The sequence below is a fragment of the Chaetodon auriga genome, chromosome 14 (genome assembly GCF_051107435.1).
Source record: "Chaetodon auriga isolate fChaAug3 chromosome 14, fChaAug3.hap1, whole genome shotgun sequence".
In the NCBI taxonomy this organism is placed as follows: Eukaryota; Metazoa; Chordata; class Actinopteri; order Chaetodontiformes; family Chaetodontidae; genus Chaetodon; species Chaetodon auriga.
In genome coordinates, this window is record NC_135087.1 from 20,964,637 (window position 1) to 20,982,036 (window position 17,400).

A 17,400-nucleotide genomic window follows, 5' to 3' on the forward strand; every position below is an offset into this window, starting at 1 on the left:
TCTGTGTAATAAACCATCTGGGAAGCCATCCTTGGAAACTGTTTGGAAGAGGGCAGGGGCTTTCAAAAAAGCTTGACAGGTGATTGAATGAACCATTTGTCTGTCACTGTCTATCATGGGCTGACGTCAGCCAATCAGATCAGTGAGCTATATGAAGTAGTAGGAGAGTCAAAGTCCTTAAATCAGTCTTAAGAGAGCTGAGAAGCTGCTGGAGTTTGAGGTTCAGCTCTGAGAGGTTCTTGGTAATGTCCTCCTACATCTCTATGAATTATTATTATTGTTGTTATTTATTTATTTATTTATTTATTATACTTTGTGCGGTGCCAACAGCCCTGCAGCAGCAACAAGGCTCTCCTTCACAAATTCCCCTTTTGAAAAGGTTTCAACTTCTTACCCATTAGCTTAACATTGTCTCTGTTGGAATGTGGTCTTGTGAAAGCTGCTTCTTGGGCATCCTGCCCCAAACTCCCCCAAAGAGCATTAACTTTATGCAAACACATTTGTCCTTGCAGCTCATCCAGTTTACTACTTTTCAAGCTGTAATGTTGCTCAAGATTGGCCTTCTTCATCACTCTGACAAACTAATTTAGGTACACTGACTGACTTTTGCTTCAACAAAAAATAATTGTTTGTCAATTTGTCTTGGAAAGTGAAACGTCTGCTTTTCATTGCATGCCACATACTACGTATATGCTGCTACGTTTGTGTAGAGACCACCTGGAGGGATGTGTTAGTCTAACATTTTACTATTAGTTTCTTTAATCAGAAAAAAAAAGTCATTCTTAGTTGCTTTATTTGTATTTATGACATTCCCCAACACATGATTCCAACATCTCCCACAGGTATTCAATTGGGTTGAGATCTGGTGATTGTGAAGGCCATGGCATGGAATTTTTTTCCTTAAACTTGTAACCCATCTATACTCCATAATCTACTTATCTAATAGGCAGATAGTCATGAACATTCACACTGCCAAGAGGATAATCCCTTGTGACGTTAATGACTCCATGTTCTTTCCTTGAATGCCTCCCTAGAGACAAACTTTACACTCTTAGCCTCAATAATTCTCCAGTTAAGTCTTTGAAAATAGCAAATTTGTCAATATGCTTTTGGTTCTGTCCAACACGTGGCCACTGCAGCAAATATTTGATTTGTTTCTATAGAAGCTAAAGGATCAAGTTTATGCAACCAGCCTGACCCTGAGCTTTTTCCTCACATTGTATCTTTATTGTGTTTGTGAGTTCCACAGAGATAAGACACTCATAAATTTTGTGGCTTCTCATTCTTGATCTCTAATAAAGTGTTAGAAAGGTCATGCATGGTGGAATATTGAGTAACAGTAATACAGAACAACAAAATTCAGAATGAGCATATATTTCCAATAATCATCAACACTGATGAGGTAAAATATCAAATATATTGTCTTGTTTTGTCCTATTTTAATTGAGTTCATCTCTAAAAGGATTAGCAAATTCTGACAAGAAGTTTTATTTATGTTTTACACAGCATCCCAACATCTTGAGAACCAGGGTTATTGTTGGTTCTGTCCACTGCTTGACCACTGCAGCAACTAGGGGCTGACATCAGGGTTTGAAATATTTTTTTGAATTATAGTCTACAGAAGCTAAACAGTCAAAGGAGTTTCGACTGACAAGTTAATGTAACCAGTCTGACCCTGAGCTTCTTCCTCATATTGTATCTTTATTGTGTTTGCAAGGCCCACAGAGATAAGACACTCATAAACTTTGTGGCTCTTCATACTTGATATCCACTAAAAGTAAACGTGAGAGACAAGACATAAAACCTAATGATCAGATTTAATGTCTCACCTGACAATACATTTAATCCTCAGACACATAAACATCAGTCAAAAATTAACATGTCAGTTCTACATCATCTGTCAGCATGCGGATATCCAGATAAGATTTGAATGAAAATGAACTCTTTTTCCACAGTGATTTATTATGGCACTGACGTTGTGTTTGTAGTTTAAAGCTGCTCATTTTATAAACTGAGAGACAACTTTATGACTGTGTTCTTCTGGGTGTCCCATTGAAGTGGTGCAGATCAATCACCATGCACTGCACTGTCTCAATGAGAAACTGAACTGCAATCAGCTGCTGATTTGCAGTATTTCAAACAAACAATCCACAAGTGTAAGTTACAATATCCAGATAATCAGAATAATCATGCATGGTCAGGTTTTGGAAAAGATCATGGTCTGGGTTAAAAACATCCAACTTCCCCCTGATGGGCCTCATATCCTGCATTTCTGATGTTATGTTGGCCTTTACAAACTCTCCTATGATTCAGATCAAAACAGGCTGGGAGGTGTAAATTGTGGAAACTTGAGATGCTGCTTTGGGAATAATAAACAAAAGTTCTCTGTCATATCCACTACTCAAAAAGCAAACTCAAAAGTATATCCCAATTGAAGTGAGACATGGGAAAGACCAGACATCTCTCTGAAGACACAAGTTAAAAACATGAAACCAGATGTTTGGGGTTCAACAAGCAAAGATATATATCATGTTCAGCATATTTATATGTTATGTTATGTAAGGCCCAGTGACAGTGTCAGTGAGTTTACATAGTGTCTCCTGGTGCCACCTACTGGTCATGTTACATTTAGATGTAAACTCCAGATGAATATCAGAAAGTGTTTTTGATGTAACAGACACTTGCTCCTCTACAATCTAGATTCAGAGAGAGAGCAAGGTCAAACAGTTTGGCCAAATTTGTACTTTCTGGTGCAACTAATGGTGAGAGGCAACAGGTCTCAATTCAAAGTACCTGAGGACCAGTGGCCAGGCTGCACTCCCTTAAGGGGCCTATGTGTATGGTGCCATTGAGACTCTATTCCTTGAGAACAGCCCTTTGTCTTTGGTGACTACCTGACTCCCGTTTAGTGTCAGATGTAAATAAGAGCTGGTGGTCCTGGCTAAAGAATTGATTAGCTAAATGTTAGGTGAGAAATAAAAATCCAATTTTATTCTCTATTTTACAACCCTCTAGAAAATCATGTAACATAAATAGGCACCAAAATATGTAGCTTAAAGTGAGAGACCGCTTAATCAGTCTGCCAATACCTAGCACTTTTCCAAAAAACAGGTTGTAACATGTCATTAAATGAAACATAAAATGGTCATTAAATGCCTTATCAATTAAATAAAATTACAAATACAAATACATGACTAAATGCAATGAATCACTGCAAACAGTTCTAGGCAATGAATGAATGAATGAATGAATGAATGAGCAGCGAATTACTGTATATTTTGGCACAGCCTGGCCTCTGTCTCGCTCTCTCTCTCAACAGGCAGCAGGATGATGAGGTCTTCTCATACCTCCAATGGCAGCGTTTGTCAGGTGTTCGTTGAATTCAGAGACGGTTTCTTTCTTTGCTAGGTGGCAGCCTTCAGTATGTTTTGTAGGGCTCGGGGGTCCAGCTGTTCTGGGTGAGCGGAGCAACACACCCGGAGTGACTTTTTCCTAATATGGGCTCATATACAGATGAGCTCAGACTAATCACACTTTGCTGTGGCCACACCTGATCTCGTCCTTCTCTCCCTCCCTCACCCTGTGTGTGATGTAAATGGGACTTTCAGAATAAAATAGTGCCCCATGATCATACTCAAACTTGTAGAATTGATTTTTAACTCGAAAAGTTTTTGGTTGCAGTGTCACTTAAAGCATGAGTCTTTGCTCCTTGTTCACTTTCCTCCATGTCACCTGCTCTCCCTGCCCTGTCAGCATCCCTGTACTCTCTTACTCTGAACAGCTAGAGTGAACATGACAGAAATATTACCAGTAAACAAGTCGTGTTTCTTGCTATGATGTTCAGGAATGGATTAAACATGTCTGAGTTGAATGGGATTGATTATTATATCAATTGACATTGACTCATCTCTTGTACTACTGTATATTTCTATGATCATTAGCTCATATCTTACCTTCTGAGGATGCCCAAAAAGGTAAAGAGCTGGTTTTGATAGTAACCATTTGTTGATTCCTATTGATTCCATTCAGGAATTCAGCCAGCCGCCTTCTCTGGGGAAAAGCCAACAACAGTCCCTCCTCCCATGCATACTTTGATTGAGAGGGTGCACAGACAGGAGGGGCCATTCACAGGGCCCAAGGGTCCATTGTCAATGTGTTTGTGAGAAAGAGAGGATGGGGCCAGGAGTGAACAGCAAAGAGGGGCTAAATGAGAGTCAATGTGCAGCTCTACAATGAAGATTTTACCATTTTGAATAAAAACATTATTTTCATTTAAAAAATATAAAATCAATATGTGGCAGTCAATGCTGATGTTGTGGCAGGCTGCTACAAATAAATCAATGTATGAGAAACACTACATTCGTTTGGTCATCCTCCATGAGTCCTGCAAGGCTGTTCCTTGACCCACAGATCTTGAAAGAAGAAGGTCAGGGAAGGTTTCTCAGTTCTCTGTGGAGGGTATGAACGTCTGGTTACCAGGTTACAACGATAAGTCTAAAATAAATTATCCTGTGGGCTGAACCTGAACCACATGCTGGTCATTTGAGACCTCTGCTATAAACCCAAACTTCAGAAAACTATAGTTCACATCGCAGACGCTATATCCAAGTTTCTATGTCACTGTTTTATTTTTTTACAAACAAGTCAAAATTACAGGATACCTCAACAACAAACATACAAATGACCCAAAAACTAGTTTTATCTGTTTTATCTGCCATCCAATCTGCTTGTTGAGATAAATCCAGTAACTGAGCTTGACCAACTCCAGTCTATTTCACACAAGTCTTTCTGTCAACAGAGTTGTAGAGTTTTCTTGGCGCTCACGTGCAGACTTGATGGATGTCTGGGTCTTTTTTTTTGCACGTGGCAAATTCATTCTGCGCCTTCTGTCAATGAGGAACAGTTTGGATGTAAGATTAGGGTCAGTCTGGGACTTGTTCATGGACAGTGGTGTGACGTTTTGCAGTATTTGATTCTCCTTCAGTGAAAGGATGTTGGTAGTAGTTGCAGTCTTGTTTGGCTTCCTGTATTTTACTGATGATGATTTGGGTGTCTTTTGGAACTTCCTCTTTGGAAGACGGGATAGTTTTGTGACTCCCACCACCTTCAGTTTGATTGGGGCTTCAGATATTCCTGCCATGTTTCTCGCCTGGCACCGATATTCCCCAGCATCCTTGTATGATAACCCATTCAGGCTGATTATCGACCAACGAACACCCACTCGTGGAGACTCCTGCATAACTGGAACATAGAAAGGTGCACAACATATTCACTCAAATTATAGTTTAGCGTTTAGGATAAGAACCAAGTAAAACCTAGTGGTACTCCCAACCTAAAGCCCTAACTCAACCCAAAGAACACTGAATCATCCCAAAACAATTTCAATGTGCTTACATTAAGAGAAAGGTGTGATAGCGACAAAAGGAACTGAGGATAAGAGTGAATTTAAATAACTAATATATAATCCCATTTTAGATTCTCAATTTGTTTGATGGCCAAAATGCTCAGTGATACACCCATTTGAGCTAAACCAAATCATTTAACTGGTGCCCTGACATGAGTATCAGATTTGTGTTTGTTTAAAAGAAAGAGCAGATAGCACCACTTACAACTCTCCAAATTCCTGGGTAGCTGGTCAGAGTTCTGAAGGATGTCTTCTTGGCAACAATCTGCACAGAAAACCAAAACACTACATGACTTGACTGATGCTCAGATGTTGGTAATATGACTTCATCACCTGACAGTGACCCCGAATTTCTTACCAGTGTAAGCTGACGTTTTGATCCAGGTCAGGGTTGGTGTAGGATAGCCGGTGGCATCACAGCGGAGGATGACGTTGCTGCCCAATGGAGAGATGACTCTGGTGGCTGCAGGCTGGACTGAAGGCCTCATACAGCGGGACAGCTCAGCCTGGGTCAGCAGCATCCCTGACTGACCCAGAGACCTGCTGCATATGAGCAGCTGGTCCATGAGAACTACAGGACTCCCAAGAGACATGGACAGGGACATCACCATGGAGATCTGGCAGTCACACAACCAGGGGTTGTCATGGAGACCTGGGTATCCAGGACAATTGGATTTGTTTACATCATTCTCATGTTTGATAATTGAGTGGAAAGACCGCTGAAGTGAGGAGTTAAGTGAGACTGTAATGGCAGGTTTTCAAGTGTACACAATGATTTATTTCAGTATCGTTGTGCTGTTCTTTGAACTAGTAACTGAAACTAGTAACAGTGATGTCTGTTAACTATCCATGTGGGGCATCTATATGTTTGCTTTTCAGAGACTTTGGCAAGTTGGATATATCAGAGCCCAAACAATGAATCAAATTTACTAAGAGTACCAAGCACTCTGAAGAAGTCTCTCTAAAGTCTGGAGGATTGGCAGATTATTTATGTAATAATTTGCAAAATCGGCTCCCAGGAGACAGTATAATTCTTAGGTTTGTCACTGAAGTGTATGAACTACACTGCAGACTGAAGTCTCTGTTAACAGTGACAATTACACTGACAGCTGTCTCATATGATCGGGTCCAGTGTGGGCTGAATGGGCATCGATAGATCCTCGTATGTGCATGCTGCCTCCCTCCCTTATTATCTCCTTTCAATTTTATGCTTTTACTTCCTTGTTGTTGCCTTATTAGTTGCTGCGGTTGCTTTGAGATATAGTATGTGTGCTGTTGGCCTGAAGAACTATTAGATATAAATTATCCAGGCCACTGAAATTAATACAAAAAAAACCCCCAACTCAAACTGACTACCAGCATTCCTGCTACAGTAAGCAGGAATGATGATGCCAATTCATGGTGCCTACTAACCAATGCTTCTGAGAATGGTATTGAAATGATCTTGCCTAGTCGAAGAGCTGACCTCAGAAGTTTCATTTGACAATAAATACGACATGTGTATAGCTCTACAAACATCAAGGTAAAACAACAAATCTTGAAAGAAACAGATTGCTAATATGGATAGGTAAGGCAATTAAGTCTATAAGCAGCCCTTCAACATGGACGTTCACTTGGCCTTACTTGAGTAAAGCTCTATTTATCTTATAGATACTTATCTTCTTTAAGTCTTTTCTGATCTAAAGCAAGTGTAGCTACTTTAGACAGATAGAATATGATGTGATTCTATTGCTCCAACATGTATTGTACCCAAAATTCTTCTTTGAACTGGTCCTTCCTGTTGTCCTGGGACAGGAAACCAAAGGTCCAACAGCTCAGCAGGTAATATAGTCAGTCTGAGAGGAGAGGAGAAAAGTCATGACTAAATGTGTCCTTGGAAATGACAGATGTGTAGGTCTCTACATCATTGAACAAATTGGTTCTGTGGTACCTGCTGGACATACCTGTTGCTGGACAGGTCGAGGTAGGTGATGTTGGGGAGAAAGAGGGAAGCATGGGCTGGGAGGCTGGACAGACGGTTGTTGTGGAGACCCAGAGTCTGGAGGCGGGGCATGTCCCTGAGCCCCTCCCAGGGGAATGACGTCAGGAGGTTTCCATCTAGACGCAACTCTCGTAGGGTCTTCAGGTTGACAAAGCTGCTGGGGTGGATGGATGTGATGGAGTTGTAGGTCAGCCACAAGAAGCGCAGCTCTGACAGGTTGAAGAAGGCTGCACGGGGCACCCTGGAGATCAAGGTCTTTTCAAGGCGCAATTTGACTGTATCAGCTGGGACATTAATGGGGACAGCTGAGATTCCAGAGTCACTACACTGCACCAACCTGCCATGTTAAACATAAACACATACACATTGTAATTTCTGAATGTCCTTATTGACTCTAATTGATCATGTTCTTGCTTTATATTCTGAAAAGACAACACAAGTGATGCAAATACCATCAGTGTAAATACTCAAACACCATTTACCTGATGTATCAGATTTGTGTGGAAGTGGAAATTTAGAGAAATTTATAGCTTTGCAGTAATTAGTTTTAACAGATGAACTCCAGTTACTATGAGGAGTTTTCATTGGAAAAATAAATAAATAAATGACTAGAATCCTGCATCCTGAATGCATTTCTTAACTATTTCTTAATCAGTTGCTCTACAGCACCACTAGTGGTAAAAACTCCACAAAACATCTTTAACTAATACACTTAAAACCAAAAAATGATCTGCGTTTATGTGAATTATGGAAAACATCTAAAAGGCAAAAAAAAAAAAAAAAAAAAAAAGAAAGAAAAAAGTTAATTTAAATGGAAGCAGACAATGAACAGTCTGGCTGGCACAGAAATGGTGCCAGCAGGACTGGATCACCAGTCAGTCCTCATTTTCGTGCCCATTAGCACACAAAACTGCAGAGTCAAAGCGAGGCTGATAGAGAGCCAACAGAAAAATAATGCACACCAGAGGCTGTGGTGAGGGGCTGATGACTGGAAGCAGACATGAGAGTGTGGCAGTCTGACTCATGTGCATTTCTCTTTTGTTCTGATGATGTTTCAGCCCTCAGGCCTTCTTCAAGATCAACAATTATTATTCTATAGCCATTCAACATTCATTTCATAATGATTTGCTGAAGCAAAAAACATTAAAGATTTCATTCCATCAGCATATGTACAGTCTTTAATGCAATCTTTTGCTTTTGCTGCTGGATAACTCAAAATCAAGAGTATATGATGTTATATAATAACATAGTACACTGTTTGACACATGTATGATTGGAATGATGTTTTTTTGTTAGCATGTATTAAATTTGGCTGCAACAGCATCATTCCAATCCTGTCCCTGGGAATGTTATGCATTATTATCTGAACACTGTCAGATAATATGCATGAGGTAGACCAAACGATTTCACTTTCTTTTGCAATGTTTTGTCATTGGAAATGATACAATGCCAAAATATTTAGTTATGACTAAACTTGTCAAATGATGACCTTACCAAATGTAACATTTGTTGCATTAGCACTACTGTACTGGTTCCAACAGCGCTTCAATAATATGCTCATTCTCCAAATATAACAAACTGTAATGAGTTATACTCATACAGAAACAAATCACTTGGACACACAAACACAGAGAGATGAGAATGCAGTCAGCCTCACTCAACCTGAGCTCTGCCATTCCACTGTTCCCATTCGTGCAGGCGCACAAAGCTGGACAGGAGTGGACCGCCAACAGGGAGGACAGGAAGATTTGAGCGAGGATCAGCAGATACATCCTTCATTAGACAAACCCTGTGCTGAGACAGGCCCTTTGTATCTCCATACTCCCACTCCTCTCCAGTCTGAGGTTGTGTCCACAGAGCAGAGTGAAACTGAATCCCAGATTAGCTGGGATTACGCTGCTTACAAGTGGCATGTAATCCCACGCCTCACTGTCAGAATAACAAATCACAACATCAGGGCCAGCCCAAGCCTTTTGGGGCACTGAGGACAATTTGACCCCATACTATGGAGTATTTCATATGGAACATTACACATCACACAACAGTCTAAGGCGTCAGTGTATTTAATCAGATTTACCATCTGAAAAATGGTCTGAACAGTATTTTCTAGTAACTAATTAGTTGAAAACTTCACAGAAACCCTTTAGGAACGTGTTGTTTTTCTGATAGGATGCAAATGTAGTATGATGTGTCTCATAGTTCAGTCACCAGGGAGTGACCAAACAATAGCTGTAGCCCTATTCAGGGGCTGCATGTGCAAAGCTTTGCCCTCCAGAGGACCAGAAGGCCTGGCTGAACCTGCTTTTTTCCCCTATGGAAGTGGAAAATAGCAGTAATAAAGTAAAGAATGTTCCATGAGTTCACAGCGGATACTTCAACCTGCAAATAATGTACCAGATGACTTACTTATGTCCCTGATTAAAACCATACATAGATACATCCAGCACTGACAGTTAACTGTGAAGTATACACAGACTGTGTTCAAATTCAGACTAGAGAAGGCTGCTTTTCTCAGCCTATGAAAAATGATAACCTGTGACGGATCTCTCTGTGACATGTTAAGTGGAAGTCCAAATAGTGTATAGGTTAATAAAACAGAGTTTGTTGCTCCAACCTGTGTCTGAATACACGAAAGGCCTGTGGATCAGATATTACAAATTAAGTGTGGCCAAAGGTTCTCTGTGTAGCAATCACTTTGCAGTAAGACAATTGTGCATTTGTTTGGTAATGTGCTGAAACACAATAGCTCATGAAATGAGGTCATGTGTTATTGATGGGCCCTTTGTTGATATAGTCGATATATGCTCAATATGATGCATCTTCTTATGCTTGTATAATCAGATTATCACAAACTGAGATGACGCAAAAGTGGGGAGGGGTTGTGTTCCAGTATAGGGCCACTGGTTCTGATGCTGATATGGGCCCCCCCAGTGAGTTAATCTGGGTCTTTTAAGGTTGTTTTGTTGCTTTTTATTAGTGGAGCTATTAATGTGACACCCACTAGCCACAGACAGCAGGTTGAAACGAGGAAGCAGCATTAAATTAAAAATAAAATCTTCATTATCCTAAGATATATGTTTTTTTTAAGAAAAACAGCTTTATGAATATAAAAAACTAACAATGTCAGTATTAGATTAACAAGGTGAAAGAACACACTGACCTAGTGCAGGAGGAGCTCACAATCTACTCACTGTTAGGGTGCACAGTACTGTGGGAAGGGTTACAGCAACATGGGGTGAACACTGAAGAAAACAGTTTCATCAAAATCATCAACGAAAAAGAACCAATCCAACTTTTCATCACGACAGAAAGAAACCGAAAAGAAAATATACTCAAAACACAAGTTGTTAGAGAAATGTGCGTGAATATATATATAGAATAGAAACAGACACGCTCTCGACTCCACCTGCCATTAAAAAATAAAGTCACTAATAATGACTCCACCCTTTTCATACAAGGTCATACAAGGTATGATGGTAACAAGGAAAACAATGGTGAGCCCATTTGGAGCTTCCTTACCTCAGGAATAAGATCAACTGGTGTGTCCACACAGAATATGTGCCTATTTCACTTGCTGGTATGAGCAGAGGATCAGCTGCTCCCTTGATTGGCCCAGCTGCTGTGATAGCTACTTTCCAGTAGGTGTTGACAAAGACCCTTTTAAACCTGAGCACTAACCACCTAAACTGGCTATGAGGAGGCATTATAAGTCTATTGTGATGGTGGGTTGATGTCTCAGTTTGGCATTTTCTTTGATTTATATAGTTATATGATATATAGAGCATATAAAATGCACTATAGAAACTTAGTTATGTCATGACAAACATAGATCAATAGCCAAATATTGGGTGGTGACTTTAATCCTGGACCAGGATTTAAGACAGACCCTTATTATTGTGTAGTATTGAGAAGATCAGCTGCCATCAGACAGTTAGCCTCTAAATTGGGTTTAAAAGACATCTGGATACTGATGCATCCAAACTGAAGAGAGTACTCATTCCTTTCTCCCCTTCATTACTTTTCCACTGGAATGAATTGAGTTTTTTTTTTTTTACATTAATGAATTTCTCTGTTCACTTCAATATAACTTACATATTTATCTCAGATCAGGCTCCAGTTTTCCTCTGCCTGATTAAATTTTCAAAGACAACAAAAAGGTGTAGATGTAATGTTTGTTACAGCAGGGATAGGACAGGGGATAGGATCAAAACAAGCGTTAGCACCCAAGGAAGGGTTAGGACCCAAATGCAATCTATTATTTGAAGCTGCTGCAGTTGGGATTTTATTGCAAAAGGGTAATGTACAAAAGGCTTACGCGACAGTGAGGGAGCCATAGATCAAAACAAGAGGAGAGGTGGGTATTACTAAACACACCAGGAAACAATGAACAAATGAGATGAAACCAAGAAAAACATAACCCAAGGAGCAGGATGGAATGTGACTACAACTGGCAGGTGAGCTGGTGGAGTCAGGGAAACAGGAGGCTGCTGTAGTGCAGAGCAGGAGGCAAGCAGCTGGAGGTCTGGCCTGGCATCGGAGAAGATGACCAACATTAAAAAAGGTGGATACAGTGAATTCACACCCCGTTAACTGCTTCATAAATGTTTAAAACGGCAATGGACACTCCAAAATGCATGCTAGAACGAAATCCTACAGTTAACAGCTGACGTAAATGCAGCAAGTAAAATACACAGTACATTTGTAAGTCTCCGAAGTTCCCACTTGTTCTGAACGCAGCACAGTAGACGTACTGCATGTGGGCGTGTCTTGACATCCAAATACGCCTTCCCGTGGCTGGCAGCCAGCACTAATCTCGCGAATTTGACGGTTGCACGCGGGCGGACGTTGGGACTGGGCTATGAAACACTTCACTCGCATGTTTTGATTCCTGAAAGTTACTGTCAGTGGACTAGGTGTAAAATGTCCGCTGCAACACCGCCTGTAAATGACCAGTATGTTTTTCGTCGACGTGAATTTGAAGAGCCGCCGTCACAAAACCAGAGAAGATGGCATACTCCTCAACCTGTCCACGGTGCGAGGCAGAGCGCATCACACCACCAGCGACACCTGGTAAAGCAAGTGCTCGAGCAAGCTAGCTGTAGCCTTTTATTAGGTTTCATGCTAACCCTGACGCTCTGGTTTCCGACCCTCAGGGACCAAGACTCGGGAGTGGTTCCACTGCGTCGGAGCAAAGCTCAGGAAAAACTAGTGAAAAAGCTTGTCATCGTCTTTACTTCCACCTCAGTTTTAACAGTTTTTAGTCAGCGGTTATCCTAGCAAACCAGTGCATGAGCCAAACCCCTGTCAAAAGTCTGATACTTTAATGTTTCTTTTCTATCGCAAGTGGGACGGTAGGGAGTGACGCATGAACGGGAACATGCATTGAAGTCAGGATATATATTAGCCCGATAGATATGCGACTATATGTTTAAAACAAAAGTTAAGAACTGCCTGATGTATCCCAGACAGTTCATTACAGTAGCTTATACACACCGAAGTGATTGGTGGCTTTTACACCTCTCAAGCCATGCCCTCCACTGTGGTTATATGTGATGTGTCAGCGGGGCAGCACAACTTTAAATAGGACACTTTGTTAGTGTAGTTTGGTGCCATGTTCTCTTCACGAGAGAGAGCCTCGTGTGACAGGGCTGGGCCTTGTCTTGACTTGAGTAATACTTTTTCAGTGTGTTTAACAGAGTTGGAAGGTAACCTGCCTCATGACAATGTTATCAAGTTGAGTTTGTTCAGTTGGGACTAGCATTGGTCTCTATTGACAGTCCTCACCTCACCTAAGGCCTTAACTACTATCTGGAGGTCATTATGCCTTCAGTGTTACCACAGTGGGAGTTCAGACTGAACGAGTAATAGCCTGTTATTTTACAAGAAAACTGTTTGTATTATTGGATAATCTGATCATTTATTATGTTATTATTGTTCCCAGGTTTGTTATTATTCAACTATTTTGCAAGTTTGATTTAGGATTCAACATCATTTTTAGTTGGGCTATGTCAAAGAATGCTCAGTAGTTCTGTAAGGAAAATGAAACAAATCATTATACAATCAATGGGACAACAGGCTGCTGTGATATTACTGATTCAGTTACATGTCACATCATCAATATACCTGCCCAGATTGAGGAAGATAGGATTAGGTGTCATGAAAATAAAGTCATGAACCGCACAGGCTGTTTGGAGCTGCATTCATACTCCTCAATTCCATCCACATTTCACAGAGGCTAAATACAGTTAATAGAATGAATAATGGGTTAGATACGGACATAAGCAATCGTTAGAAATAGTCAGTGTATGACGATGTCACTTCCAGTCAGTGCACATAGTAAGGAAACAGACACACAGCTTCTTACAGTGCATGCTGGGCAATGTCTACAGAGCTGTAATTACTGTTGTCTGACTTGCACTGTTCAAACAGCAGGCAACAGCAGGCTTACACCCATTAAAATGCCTGCAGCCTTGTTTTGTTTTGTTTGTCCTTGTGTGCTACATCGTACAAGGTGGACGTATAGTTTAATGAACACCTGAACAACATTAAAATTAGGATTTAGGTCTAAAGGCCTTAATAGGTTTAAACAAAGCAAACTGGAGCGAGTTTAAATACAGAGGAACATGAACAGTGTAGGTGCAGCTCTGTTCATTACTGATAGAGATGTTATGATAAAGTGCTTGTGTGGGATGGTCTTCACTGTCACTATGTGTTCATGTGTATGTGCAACCTGTCTGGGATTTTGTCTCCACAGGTCGATGGCAGCCGGACCCAACCTCGACCTCCCAGTGATCCCACCAGCAGGTGGCCCCATGTGGACGACCCCACCACCAGAGAGCCTCAGCTGGACGACTGTGAGCGGATGGGGACTCTGTTTGGGATGCTCAACAAGTGTCTGCGGGGGATGGGCTTCAGCCAGATGTACTTTGGAGACAAGATAGTGGAGCCAGTTGTGATTGTCTTCTTCTGGCTGCTGCTCTGGTTCCTGGGGATCCAGGCCCTGGGACTGGTGGGAACTCTGTGCATCATCATTATCTACATCCAGAAGTAATGAGAGCTGTTGATCAGAGTGGAGCCTGCTGTTTTCTTTGGTTAGTGCTTACACATGCGGGACTCATGCTAATTTGTTTGGATTGGAGTCTGCAGTGGGTCTGTGCTTTTTTTTGGGGGGGGGGGGGGGCGGGGGGACTGTACTACTCTCTAGGGGTGGTTAGCAGTTTTCTAGAGATGATTGAAGCTCGTTTAGAGTAAATCCAAAGCTGGGCCCAGTCTTCATGATTGTCTGAACTGGAGCTTCTTCTGTTTCAGCAACAGGAGTGGTGCTGTCCTGCTGCCTTGGCTGCTGTATCATAGCTACATGGTATTGATCAGGGAACAGGAAGACATTGTGGGGAAACGGCTTGTTTCTGTTTGAGTCAGAGGCTACAGAGTGAAGGTCCAGGAGTCCCAGCACTCACGAAACACAACTGCACGTCTCTGTGTCGAGTGTTTCCCTAAAAAGAAGCTATCCTACAGTATATTAATGTGATGTGCAAGCACAGCAGTAATATGGCTCCAATAATCAATCATACGAAAGCGGCTGAATGTAAAGCTGACATACTACATTTCATGTTCTGTTCTTGTGACACCTTACTGTAAATTGTTTACTTTGGGATAGATACTGGTGTAGAAGGAAAACAAAACTTCAGGTTCAGTTCTGTGGCTGGTTCAGGTGAGTTTGATGCAGTGTGCTATGGAGACAGAAGTTCACAGCAAGGCTGCACAATTCAGCCTGCCAGAGCGAGGTTCTGGTCTGGATTAAATACAGGTCACAGGAAATGGTAGATCTGGGCTCACCCCAAGAGGGGAGGGTGTCTGAGAGACCCTACTCACAAGTCTGATTCAAGATTCAAGATTGCTTTCATTGTCATTGAGCATGGACATGTCAGCGAAATTTGCATTGCAACCCCTGTGTAGAAAAAAAAGATAATAAAATAAGATAAAATCAAATAAAATAAAATGAACTCACAAATAAGATAAAATAAACTCACAGGGCATAAAAAGTCAGCATTTAAAACATATATACAATATACATAAAATGCAATGAAAATATACCGAGATGCAATAAAAATATACATAAAATGCAGTGAAATAGACTGAAATGAGTGTGTGGGTGTTGCTGCGGGGTGGTGAGGTGTGTGTGAGGTGCTGCAGGGGATGATAGCTCTGACAGCTCTGGGGAAGAAGCTGTCCCTCAGTCTGTTGGTGGTTGTTTGTCTGAGTAGATTGACATAAATTCAATGCAAAATTGTTTCAAGCAAAAGGCGAATTGATGCCTGGGCTTCCTGGATAAAATAGATTAAACTTCAGTGTTACTCAGAGTACAATTGTAATGATGAAAGACCAAAAGGAAGAGTGGTTGAGGAGCAAGCTAAGTTTCTGTGACAGTAAATGTGCGACTTATCACGGGGCTGGTCTAGGCTCTCCTCACAAGGTGACACAGATTTAATCACACAGCTCTGTTAAATCATGTGAAATAGTTTGTCTCAACACAGAGCTCACTGTCATACAAGGACAGACACTTCAAGAGGGATGCACAAATAATAATACAAAGACAATATAAAGGAAAGATAAAAGTCAAACGGTTTTCTTCTACACTAGCAATGTACATGATATTGATGACTGATGAATGAGAAAGTGGAGTCACTGTTATTGTTCCAGTAATGGAATTTCAGCTCGTATTTATATCCAATAATTTCAATAGCTGTGGAGAAGCATGCCATCTGCAAAACCTGGTTCTCGAATGGGGACCAGTTCTAAATATGTAAGCGACCTTGCCTCTCTGAATTTCTGTCTTGGTGCCTCTGCTTGCTTGATTAACTTACTCTTGACCAGATAAAACAGATACCTATCAGTTATTGTTATCAGCCGTGAAATTGTACATCGGTCCATCTCCAGTAGATCACAGTGGAAGTCCTCTACATTTCAGGGGAACTGACAGAAATTTAAGCCTGTAATTAACAATTTCTCACATTCAAGCAAAGATAAGAAATTGATAACTTGGGATAAAACTCTAATTTAGTTTCAGAAACCGTGAGTGTTCAACAGACACAGTGGTGTTGTTGTGTCAGCTCGTGTGGAGCGACAGAACTAAACTTTTGTGCTGGATGCAAACGTCTCCTGTGTATCGTCTTCCAGTTTGTCTCTGCTAATGTGGCAGAGCTGCAGTGTGACTGTTACAATGTTCCCACACACAACTACACTGGAGTGTTACGCTCAGTCCATTCCCAAAGGTTATTTATGCATAGAGCTGGTCATTGTACTGATAGAATATCAATACCAAAATATCACAGTAGATACTGATTTTGGATTTTGTTTATATTGTGAAACATCTTCAATTTTTATGTTTGTGTGTAATTTACAAATACTGCAAGTTATGCAGTTGTCTCAACCTGTCTGTCCTTACTCCTTTAGTTGAGGGCGGTAAACAGTAAATGCCTCTTTTTAATCATCATATCTGATTGTTGTCATACTCATCATCCTTTGTGTATCCTCTGAAAGCCTCCTCAGGCTCTGGTGTTGTCGGTTCTTAAATGAGGAATATGTCCACACTTACAGACGCATAAATCCAAAGCCGAATGTTGACACTGCAAACTGAAGTTGTAAACTTCTTTTTGTGTTAGCTGTTGACACTGACTGGCAGTGCTTTGCTCCAGTGCAGACTTAAGATGGGGTGGAACATTTTGCAGTGCCTGCATATATGATCACTATTGACATATCTTAAAAAGCATTTGCAGCATTATGTTTTCTCCAAACCAATCTGATGCTAAATGGTTGCACATGAATTCAGGGGGATTCTTATTAGAAATGTCTGATAAGGTTGGTTGAAGAAAAACGAAATAAACCTGCTAACAGCACATCATCTTCCAAATAAATGTAACAGTATATGAGTATCTAAAGGTCGATTATTACTGATTTGACCTTAATTGTTCTGTAGTCTCAGGTAGCTTTTACATTACAGTTGAACATGTGTTAC

General features: G+C 40.9%; 2 protein-coding genes across 3 annotated transcripts; one reads left to right on the forward strand and one right to left on the reverse strand.

Annotated features, from left to right (window-relative positions):
- Positions 1-4,691: 4,691 nt before the first annotated feature.
- Positions 4,692-9,207, reverse strand: lrit3b (leucine-rich repeat, immunoglobulin-like and transmembrane domains 3b). The gene is made up of 6 exons (XM_076749296.1): positions 9,048-9,207; positions 7,348-7,722; positions 7,154-7,239; positions 5,763-6,056; positions 5,610-5,669; positions 4,692-5,241 (listed from the first exon to the last, which is right to left on the reverse strand). The coding sequence occupies exons 1-6, from the start codon at positions 9,155-9,157 to the stop codon at positions 4,775-4,777; spliced, it is 1,392 nt and encodes a 463-aa protein (XP_076605411.1). The 5' UTR covers positions 9,158-9,207; the 3' UTR covers positions 4,692-4,774.
- A 2,999-nt stretch (positions 9,208-12,206) lies between these two features.
- Positions 12,207-15,341, forward strand: fam241a (family with sequence similarity 241 member A). Of its 2 annotated transcripts, none has more exons than XM_076748671.1 (2): positions 12,207-12,455; positions 14,140-15,341. In XM_076748671.1, exons 1-2 carry the CDS (start codon positions 12,306-12,308, stop codon positions 14,434-14,436), a joined length of 447 nt encoding a protein of 148 aa, XP_076604786.1. In that variant the 5' UTR covers positions 12,207-12,305; the 3' UTR covers positions 14,437-15,341. The 2 variants fall into 2 exon arrangements, with proteins under 2 accessions (XP_076604786.1, XP_076604787.1); XM_076748672.1 differs by having other exon boundaries at positions 12,207-12,417; positions 14,140-14,543.
- Positions 15,342-17,400: the final 2,059 nt, after the last annotated feature.